The sequence below is a fragment of the Filicampus tigris genome, chromosome 14, assembly GCF_054856515.1.
Source record: "Filicampus tigris isolate MCC_2025a chromosome 14, RoL_Ftig_1.0, whole genome shotgun sequence".
Classification (NCBI taxonomy): Eukaryota; Metazoa; Chordata; class Actinopteri; order Syngnathiformes; family Syngnathidae; genus Filicampus; species Filicampus tigris.
In genome coordinates, this window is record NC_141230.1 from 3285001 (window position 1) to 3297067 (window position 12067).

Genomic DNA, 12067 nt, shown 5'->3' on the forward strand with positions numbered 1-12067 from the left:
ATATATATATATGTATATATATATGTATATATATATATATATATACATATATACATACACATATATACACACATATACATATATATACATACATATATATATACATACACACATATACATACATATATATATATACATACACACATATATATATATACACACATATATATATACACATATACATATATATATATATATATATATATATATATATATATATATATATATATATATATATATATATATATATATATATATATATATATATATATACATACACACACACACACACACATAGAATTCCCAGAGAGCTAAAGTGAGTTCCACGCGAGGATAGGACGACATCATCATGGTCTGGTGTAATTGCTGGGTAGATTCTATATTTAAAAAGGCCCAAACATGCTGGCTCTATAAACCACAGTGGCTGCCCACAGGCCAATTATCTAACCATTTTGCCTGTGTAGTAATTATACTAGCCAATCATTAATACGCAAAATTAAAGGAAAAAAACCAACAAAATCCCTTACATCCGATTTTGTCTTTAACACAGGGGTGGTATACCATTTCAGTTTGCTGGGCCAAGGGCCATTTGAAATTTATGATGTGACGATCAAACACATACATACATATACATATATACACATACATACATATACAAATATGTGGGTACAGAAAGTATTCAGACCCCTTGAAATTTTTTCACTTTAAGTGTCATTGCAGCCATTTGCCCAAATCAGAAAAGTTCATTTTATTGCTCATTAATGTACACTTAGCACCCCATCTTGACAGAAAAAAACTGAAATGTCGAAATTTTTGCAAATTTATGAAAAAAGAAAAACTGAACTATCATCTGGTCAAAAGTATTCAGTCCCTTTGCAGCGACCTTCATATGTATCTCACATGCTGTCCATTTCTTCTGATCCTCCTTGAGATGGTTCTGCTCCTTTATTGGAGTCCAGCTGTGTTTAATTAAACTGATTGGACTTGATTAGGAAAGGCTATATAAGACCTTACAGCTGTCAATGCATGTCAGAGCAAATGAGAATCAAGAGGTCGAAGTAACTGCCCAAGAATATTTGAGATAGGATTGTAGCAAGGCACAGACCTGGCCAAGGTTACAAAAGAATTTCTGCAGCACTTAAGGTTCCGAAGAGCACAGTGGCCTCCATAATCCTCAAATGGAAGAAGTTTGGGATGACCACAACTCTTCCTAGACCTGGCCAGCCAAACTGAGCAATTGTGGGAGAAGAGCCTTCAAGAGAGAGGTAAAGAAGAACCCAAAGACCACTGTGGCTGAGCTTCAGAGATGCAGTAGGGGGATCGAAGAAAGTTCCACAAAGTCAAATATCACGGTAGCCCTCCACCAGTTGGGGCTTTATGGCAGAGTGGTCCAACGGAAGCCTCTCTTCAGTGCCAGGCACATGAAAGCCCGCACAGTTTGCCCAAAACCACATGAAGGACTCCCAGACTATGAGAAATACGATTCTCTGGTCTGATGAGACCAAGATGCTGCAGGGACAGGACGATTGGTTGCTATTGAAGGAAAGATGAATGCGGTCAAGTACAGAGATATCCTGAAGGAAAACCTCTTCCAGAGTGCTCAGGACCTCAAGGTTCACCTTTCAACAGGACAATGACCCAGAGCACACAGCCAAAAAAAAACAAAGGAGTGGCTTCAGAACAACTGTGTGAACGTCCTTGACAAGAGCCCTGATTTACAAATGATATATATATCCCAAATAAAATTTGGGGATTTTTTTCATCCATTTTCTTTTTTTATAGCACATGTCCTCATAACAGTCGCGGGTGAGCTGGATCCGATGCCTTCTGATTTTGGACAAGAGATATGGTACAACCTGGATTGCTCATCAGTCAATCTCTGGGCACATAGACAACCATTCACGCTCACATTTACACTTACACATATTGACAATTTAGAGTTTTCCAAGTCTAAGAGATGTCAGCTTGAGTGTACGTTAGTAAAACCTCACTTTTCAGAGCCTTTCAAAGAGGGTGCTGGCCACTGAATTAGCATCCTGAGTGATGTGGGTTGGATGGTGCAGGAATGCCACGTAACATTGGTGCCGTGACCCGGATTGAGAGCAAGATTTTCACAGCGTAAGGGTGCCAACTTGTGCCACATGCATGTACATTAGTAAAACCTCACTTTTTGGAGCCTTCAAAGAGGGTGGTGGCCGCTGACTTAACAGCCCAAACTTTTAGCTCGACGGTCAGCGGACTTGACTCCCAAGGCGGTGACGCGGTGAGTGAGTGGTGTGGGCTGGACGGCGCAGGATCGCCACGTTACACAGGAACTGAACATGTATGTTTTTGGAAAGTGGGAGGAAGCCGGAGTACCAAGAGAAAACCCATGCAAGCATGGCGACAACATGTAAACTCAAAACAGGAAAGTCTGAGCCAACATTTAAAACGAGGACCTCTCGACTTTGAGGCACAGTTCAGAGTAGAGGTGTCAGCAAATGTTTACGTCTGTTTATATATGTCATATCAACGAGTGTATTAGTCGGTAAGAGACATTCTAATGAAGACAACAATGGAAGGAAATGGATGTCTGATGTATTTACTTTTTTTTTTCTTTTTAAGAAATGTATTTGAGTAACATAAGAAAACAAAAAAATATTACCAAAAGGAGAAACACAAGACGGGACTCAAAGGGGGCAGGTAGAAGTTCATGAACTTGTAACAGTCCTACCCCTTGTTTTACACAGAACAATATCTCATTTTGTGTACTAGTTTATGGTTGTACAGTATAAGAATAACTGAAACAAAGTCATAACATACTCTTGTATGGTCGTACAATATAAGGATAACTGAGAACAATATCACATTTATAGTCGTATAATTTAAGGATATTGAAAACAAGTCATGATGGCATGTCATGAGAAAAATGGCAAAAATAGTGTACTCGTTTGAAAATGAGCAGCACAGTTTGAGTTGTTTCTAATTGTATAAAATAAACACAATTGAACAAAGTAGCGAACATTGTTTTGATTGTTGATTCGCTTTTAATGCAAGCTCAACAGCGACATGATGTACATTTCTTCTTTTTTTAATTTTTTTTTTTTATGTTATGCTCAGGTGTTAACTATTTTAGTTCCTCTGCATATTTATGCATAATGTAGCATTTGTATCGATTTTTAAATTGGCCTGGATTCTTACAGGCTTTAATATCATCATCTAGACTATTCCATAAATTTACTCCATACCTGGTAATACTCATGCTTTTTAGATTAGTTCTAGAGTATTTTGTTTTTAGATTTGTTTTACCTCTTTGGTTGTACACTCCTTCTCTTGTGCAGAACATTTTATTTATATGTTCTGGGAGAATATTTAATTTAACTTTGAGGATATGTAAACTTGCCCTAAACTCTATTAAGTCCCTACATTTTAACACTTTTGATTGGAGAAACATAGCATTTGTATGATCACGATATCCTGCCAAACGGAGGATCCTGATTGCTTTCCTTTGGATTTTACCTAAGACCTCAGTGTTGCTTTTATAGGCATTCCCCCAAACCTCCACACAATACGATAAGTGAGGCAGAATAAGAGCACAGTATATAGTGTACAAGGATTTTTTTGTCAAGGAGATGTTTTGATTTATTCACCAAAGCCACGATTTTTGCCAGTTTGGTTTTGATTTTTGAAATGTGTGGTTTCCAGCTAATATTCTGATCAAGAGTTACTCCGAGAAATGTGTATTCACAGACTTTTTCTATTTCGACATTATCGATTAAAATTTGTGGGTTGATATCGCATTTTCCAAAGAACATAATTTTTGTTTTTTGGATGTTTAGGGATAATTTATTTTCTGCAAACGAGTCTTTCAACTTACACTTCTCAATAGTAATCTCTTCCATCAATATTTCGTAGTTATCACCTGAGCATAGAATTGTTGTATCATCTACAAAGAGGACAAGTTTTATTTTTTCTGAAACCAAATACAAGTCATTGATGTAAAGAAGGAACAGCTTTGGACCCAGCACAGATCCCTGGGGAACTCCACATACTATATTTTCACACATGGACCTGTGCTGTCCCAACTGGACATATTGTTTCCTGTTTGACAGATAAGACTCTATCCAGTTAAAAGCGGCACCTCTGATCCCATATTTGTGTATCTTTTTTAGTAGAATATCATGATCCGTAGTATCGAAGGCTTTCTTTAAGTCGATAAAAATTCAAACTGAAAACCTTTTCCTATCAATATTGTCTGTGATTTCCTCTTTGAGTTCCATTAGGGCAAGTACAGGTGATCTGTTTTTCCTAAACCCATGTTGGCTATTATTTAGTATGTTATGTGCTTCAATAAATTCATCTAGTCTGTTCGTATAAAGCTTTTCTAATACTTTGGAGAATTGTGGCAGAATTGATATTGGTCTATAATTTGTGAATTGATCCTTTGGCCCATTTTTATGGATGGGAATAACTTTTGCTATTTTCATTTGTTTTGGAAAGCTTTCAGTTGTAAGAGATAGATTAAAAATATGAGATAGTAGTTTTGCAATTACATCAATGACTTGTTTTATTATAGCTATGTCGAGGTCATCACAGTCCATAGATTTTTTGTTCGAGCATTTGTTCACCACATCAATAATTTCTTTTTCATTAGTTGCTTTGGATGATAAGGAGTTTTGGTTTGTAGGAACATTATTGCACATGGGTTCTAAACGAAAGGTGGTTATTGTTGAGGCTAACTTCGGGCCTATATTTACAAAATATGCATTAAATTCATTTACTATGTATTTCATATTTTCTATTGTTCTACCATTATTTACAAATGTATTTGGTATGAAAGTATTAGGTCGCTTTCTTATCACGGTGTTAATAGTATTCCATAGGCCTTTCCATAGGACATCTTAGTAGGCAGACACATTTTATCCAAAAGGAGATTGCGGGCAGCCAGAAAACGGAGCGCTGCATGCATGGCGTGCAGTAATGCATTGTCCAGAGAAACAAGGTAAGCTAACATTTAGCATGTGTGTTTATTATTGACATTTAGTCTCCTGGGCCGTATGTGGTCCTCGGGCTGCAGGTTTACTACTTGTGCTTCATCTGAAACATAGTTCACATGCACAGACTAATTAAGGTGTTTTTCCACCTCGCCTTCTTCAGATCATCTCCAGAATGTTGCCTGACCGATTGACTGACATGATTGCGCGAACAGCGCCCGAGCGCAAGTATGTCGCAGGTTTGATTCCTGGGTTGTGAGAGGAGTGCAAAAAAGATCCCCAATGAACATAGACAGAAAACTAAAGCAGTTTGCGGTCAAAATGACCTCAATGACCAATACATTTATTAATTTATTTTTTGTTTAACGAAGTAAGGTAATAGTTTGTCATTTAGAAGGCAATTTAGGGTTCAGTCCCGAGGACAGTTTCGAACTGCCATGCCATCAATGTTTGCAAATAATTAATACTTGATCATTAATATTAGTTAATGTATTATTAATATTATTGTAATATCATATTTTTATTCTCATTTCTTGTTTTATTTTGTATGTATTTTATTTGTATATGTATTTTTTTATGTATATACTATTACTGTATATTGTCTTTTTGTATTATGTATATATCTTTTAAATAGATTTTTAGCATAATTCTGGTAAAATGGGAAAATATATGACTCAGTGTTCTGAACCCGTCTATCGCATATGCCATTATGTTTCAGGATTATGCTACTGGAATTTTAAAGCAAAGTTATGTGGTTGTAAAATACACAACGTTTAATTCTCTTTGTTTTATGTTTAGTTTGACGGTGATCTCAAACTGGGAGTGGCAAAACATATTTGAAGCCTCTTTTTTGAAAAATTGTTCACTATTTTACCTACCAAACTGCTGCTTGTTGTGAAGTAAAGTGAGTTGAGGTTTCTGCAAACAGCTAGTGCTCAGATTTTTGTTCACAAGTTATCCCATTAAGGCCGGGAGCGCATAATCGCGTTTCTGCCAGTAGAGCCGGTAGCTCTGTTGTTTTTCTACCCTTAAAAAGCCGGCGAGCGTATACGTCATTTCCTTAGGTTTATCCAATTCTCGGTCTCTTTACCAATAAAATGCATCAAAATATACACGTGAGGGTGTTGTGAGCCCATGGAGAATGTTCCGGAATTCAAGGCTTAATGGCGCACACCGTCGATCACGGAAGCTCTGAAATGATTAACGGCAGTGATATAGACGACGGGCTTGTGGACTTTGAACCAGTAGAACCAGTCGACCGTGATATATGGTTAACATATATGTTTGTAAACAATGACAATATCGAAAGCTTTGTAACAGAATAGAGAATGGTAATTACCACTTGATTTTTCTAAAATTAAAAATAGCGCTTCTCTTGCACTGACACTTTATTTTTAAATCTTCAATTGAAACAGTAAAGATGAATAAACTTGGGTTTGTGTGAAAGCCATGTGTCTAAGCTCTCAAATTCTTTGGGAATTATGTTTCTGTCTGCTACAGGGGCTGAGATATCAATTATTTTGTAGGTGTTGAATTTCTGGACGAACCTCAGGTTTAAGAGGGTGATTCTATAGGCGTGAATTGGTTTTGAGGATATGTTGAGCCAAGTGCTATAAGCCATTAATGGGTGAAAGCAAAAAATAGGCAGAGCATATCTCATTTCTCTCATATATCTTGTATCTCGAAAAACCCGGAACTTGGCTCTCTCGTATGTCATGGCGCCATTTCACTTAATTAATGCCGTTTTTACAATAGAACATTTTTGGCCCATACACCTTACCCATACCTTGTCACATTTTCTGTAGTACCCTAAATGTTGATTATTTGTTTTGCAATTTTCATAGATTACCTTTTAATACTGCGAGGTGAGAGGTGACCAGCCATACACCGCCTCTCACCCAACGTCAGCTGGTATAGCTCCGAGCTCACCTACAACTCTTAATGAGGAACTGCATGACAGAAAATGGATGGATGGATACTTTTGCTAAACTTTTTAAGATATCCTTTAAGATGGCAGTTGAGGAACTCCGAACCTTCTTTCTGCAGTGATGAAGTCAATTAGGAAGCAAAAACCTCCCATTGAGCCTTTGTCACCGATACTGTAATCGGCCAAATAGTCATTAGAACTGTAGTTAATGTCACTTTGATATGAAACACAGAATTACATTGCAGGCACACTGGCAGCTTTGAGATAACGCTGTTTTCGGAATGCCACGCCAATGCTTTTAATCCTGCTAAATATGTCGTTTCCGTCCAACGGCCTCCAAATCCTTTTCACGCAGACTTGAAGTGCCCTTTTTTAGTAACATGCAGACGGATTGTGTCGGACCCGTTACAAATGCAACAGTCACATTGTGGTCGACTTTCTCTTTTCAGCAGCAACAGTTTTGGGCCTAAGACGGACGTGCACTGCAATTAGCCTCAATTGAACTCCAGCCTTCAATTCTATTAAAATAGCAGCCTGCATAGTTCACATCCTTTAAATATTCTCTCTGCAAGTTGTGGCCAGATGTCTGTCGACACAAGTAATGGCTTCAATAATGGTTAAATGTCTATATCATACAAAGAGGCCTGAATGCATCAAGCACAGTTTCTGTTGTGATTATTTCCAATGAGAAAAAATGAAAATGAATATAACTAGTGAACATACTGTGTTCCGCTTGATTATAGTAACATTAAAAAAGTCTTGTTTCCTTTCCACGGAGATTAATAATGGTGGCGCTTGTTGCCATGACAGCGAAACAACATAAATAGTTCCTTTCTAAAATGATGACGCAGCATCAGGACCGGGTTCAGTTTTCTTGCTTGTGGATACTTTGGATGAGATGCAGGGGAAATTGGGGATCAAACCTGGAATCTGGAATCCACCAGATTCAACCTGAGCTGGTCCATCAATTCGTCAACCCAAATCTAAACATGGGCCCACTTCACAACGGTACCACGGCCCAAGCCACAGCTCGCTGTTTCTTCAGCAGCAACAACACCAGACAGAGACTTGCACTGACTTGGGAAGATTTCCCAAAAGAAAACCAAAAGAATTCATCTCTGCAGCCAATGATGCTAAATTTTCTGCAAAACCAGAGATTTTTTTTGTACTCTTTCCTTTCTGGAGGTTTTTGTTCTTGCAAAACTGCAGCCTGAACTTCATCAAGATGACAACATTCATCTAAACATAAATATGATCCTTTCTATTATTTGTCTCTTATCTTCCAACATTGCTTTTCTTTCTTGTGTTTTTGTCAATTTTACAAATGAAAACACAGTCCCAAAACAACTTTATTTTGAGGATCGCTGTGTTGACTATTTTTTAAGTTATATGAGGAAAAAACAATTCTAAAAATGTTTTGTTTCGCGTGTTAATGTGTTGTTGTTGTTGAGGTACACTATTACAAGAATATCATGCCTTCATTCTTGGATATTCTTTATTTTTGGAAATTAATATGCAGCGCCAAAAGTGTTTTATAAAAGTCATATAAAAGCATAGAGGGGAATAAAATCAAAAATATATAAATTTTTTTCTTGTATTTTGAAAATTATTATACCCCCAAATATGTTTTTTTAGTTTCATCTTAAGCCTTTTTTAAAGTGGAAAATGTATATGTATAATTATATTGTCTTTCTTCTTTTCTTGTATTTGTATTTGTGTATCAATTTTTTTTAACAACAGGAAAAAAAAATCACAACAATATTGTCTCTTTTCTTGCATTTTCTTCATTTTGGAAAGTTAATCTGTTACCATAAAACAACAACAAAAACCTATTAATCATTTCAGTGTTAAAATTTGTTCTTTTGGGGGATTCATATCAGGTGACGTTGCTAATCTTTGTCAACTGCACACCACAGTTTGGGACATGTACACCATTTTTTTGCAAGTCTCCCTCTGCTGGCCATTAGAAGCAATGCAAATCCAGCCCTGTGAGAGTTTATTTGTCCAACTTTTGCACCTTGTCTAGATTCATCTGCTTAAAAACCACACACTATATGCATCAATAGTCCTTATAAGGACTACGAGTGGCAATATAAATGTTGAGTAGTGAAATTCTGCGCTTTTCACCCAGCAGAGTGCGAGTGAGTGAGTCATGTTTGCTTGGAAGGACGTTGGTCTTTTCTCTGTGTGGTTAGCGGTAAGCAATAGCTGCCGTCCAGGCGGGAGTTTTCCCCTGCTTTGGCTGCACAATTTATGACCAGGTTGGTTTCAAAAGGTTTGCGGTCCAAGTCTCGGAAAATACCGCTGCGGATCCAGCAGGAGCTGGTGTGGCCTGTGTGGGAAAGGTGCAGGAATGCTTGGGCATGTCATAATAGTCATGATGGTACAGGTACACTTACACATTACCAACAAGTGTAAAGATGAGTTTAAATTACTCAGCCTTTGATGACGTGTTAACGGACTGTGCTTATTAATATGTAAACATGAAGCTAAACGTTGTTTTAATATGGATAAAACCTAGTTTACACACATCCACGCAATCATTTAAAGAAAAAGCAAAACACATTTGTGGAGATCATCCTTCAGATGCTAACTGAACTCAAGTCTCAAGAGATTGGCTGTCATATCACGTGGAGCCATAAAATGGCAGTTTGAACTTGCGGTAACTATGGTTATCGTCACATTTGCCTTCACCTCACTGGTACCCATGTGGTAGCATCACAAAAACAAGCCACACAAAAAGAAAAACTGTATAATTCTACAAAGCAGCTGGACTCAATTACTCCCACAAGAGAGAGCTTTGTAACGGGTGGGTTTAAGGCACCTTTCCAGCCTGGATTTCCCTGAACTTGTATGCAGACACACCTCAAAACGCCAGTTAAACCACTCACTCCAAGCAGCTTAAATCTATACACTGCCAGGCTGAGAAAGATTTACTCTTAAAAAGAACTTGAGTAAACTGTTGACAAACATCATTTTAAACCTTAGCCATGTTTGATCACCTTTAAGTGGGGCATGCGGTGTTTGGCATTTTTTGCCGATTTAGGAACCAATCCTCGATTACTTGCCGAAAAACTCAACTATTCACTGTTTTTGTGCTCTGTATAAAAATATTGCTTTGATAAGGAGGAGCGTCATTTGGTCAAACCATAGCCTTGTCTAATATAAAGAAGTTCTTTACCGCCATCTTGTGGCGTCTTTTGGTTAATTACAAACTTTGTTGAATAGGTGTAAATGATTAGCACATTTTCACTATTTGCGGCAAGACTCTGTCACTACCGCTCAGAAATAGCAGGGATTCACTGCATCATGAAAAAGTGACATTTTAATTACTTGTAAAACAAATAGTTGCGCCTCTGCATCTTAAGCTTGAACCTTTCAGAAATCAACTAGAATAGAATAGCATGCAGATGACCTCATCCAAGGCCAAACAATGATAACTGACAAGGACAAAGTCTTATATTGTTATAGTTTTACCGCCACTATGTGTTTGCGTGCATATTGGCAGGATTACAGATAACACATTGCAACAAAACTTTCAAGTAGGACAGGTACAAAAAGAACCCATTTCATATTGCAAATTCCAATAAAGGTGGCACTGTATTAAATGAAGTTGTTTTATATTACATTTCATATAGATATACTTTATGGTGTTATGTATTATTATATTGAAATTTGCTACCTATTGTTAAGTTAAGTTGCTATCTATATATATCATTATTTCATTATGTATGATTATATTGCATGTCCATGCAAATGTGCATTTTTGTTTTATTCTATTATTTGTACTATCATTATTGATAATGATATAAATTTAGATGAAGGTTTTTTTTATTTTGTGACAGAGACTCTTTGCGCTTTGCTTTCTAGCCACGGACAATTTTCTTTTAGTAAAAGCTCAGACAAAAGGCAGAAAGTGCCACAAGAAAAAAATCTTTTACAGCCAGTGTGAAGGGGCTTGTATTACAACTCTGAATCTAAAGGTGAATAATTCATGGGACAATTTTATCACCTGTTCCGTGTCAGTGCCATTTTAACAGAGCAGTGACATAGAAAAAAGCAGAAAAGTTGCAGCTTTTATGACTGGTGTGAAAGGACTTCTGTAAGCATGACGCCGCTACCTCCAAACGTTGAACAATTGACAGACTGACTTCATCCCCTCATTCTGTGTCGCTGTCCTTTATACACAACAGCATCAAGGGAATAAATATGAAAAAATGCAAGCTTTTACAGGTAGTGTAAAAGGTCCTTCAATTACAGCTTTGATACTGCCACGGAGGGCGGAAAGTTCGCTGAGGCAACTTTGCTCTTCTATTCCGTGTCGCTACCGTTCATACACAACAGCGTCATGAATGAAGACAGCAAAATGCTGGCTTTTAATTGTACAATTAGCGTGCTCTGCAGCTGTCATTAACAGTGACCTTTCCTCTGTCCCATTCAGACAAAACGAAAAAGCAAACGAGCCTTACCAGACCAGCAATTGGTGTTGGCAGCCTGTTGACCCTCTTGATGATGCCAGGCTTGATCTTGTTGATTACACTGGAGAAGAAAGAACAACACACAAGTCATCTGCTCGTCTGTTCTAAGTTACAGTGAATGAACAAAAAGCTTTGCAAAGCCCTGCTGTGTTTACGATAGTGTTTAATGGAGGCCACCTGGATATGGTTTCGGCAGTGGCACTTCTGCAACACCATGTAAACAAGCTGGACCCGCCACACAGCACTAGTAGTATAAAGACTCACAGAATAGTCCCTTTGTAGCTTTTTAATGTTTTACTATTGCACGAGATTTCAGCAAATCTCATAGGACTTTAGCTAAAAGTAAAAATGCCATGTCACACTCAGTAGACCTCCACCAAGGGCCTAACAATGATTCCTGACAGTTCTTGCAGCTGGTTTTATTTTCAGCTCAGTGAGCATCGAAAATGGGGATGCCCCATGAGCCACAAACGGCCCGCTCGGTTCTTTAATCTGGCCCACCAAGCATTTACACTGCTGCGAGTGCTGCAGTAGTTGTTGCATTAATTATTCTTTAATATTTATATTTTAATTATATCTATTATTATTGAGGTACTATGTTTGTCCTCCATGTCATTCCAAATCACAAACAAAAAATTAAAAATTATTATTATATACAATTATTAGGGATTAGAACGCCACGAGATTTC

The 12067-nt window shown here is 37.4% G+C and overlaps 1 protein-coding gene across 15 annotated transcripts in view; it reads right to left on the minus strand.

Moving 5' to 3' along the window:
- lmo7a (LIM domain 7a) overlaps positions 1 to 12067 on the minus strand; it is an 86337-nt gene that overhangs the window by 53496 nt on the left and 20774 nt on the right. For all 15 annotated transcript variants that reach the window (XM_086050694.1, XM_086050693.1, XM_086050700.1 and 12 more), the window contains one exon: positions 11370 to 11439. In XM_086050694.1, the coding sequence (XP_085906820.1) occupies positions 11370 to 11439 (70 nt within the window). The remainder of the gene's footprint in view (positions 1 to 11369; positions 11440 to 12067) is intronic.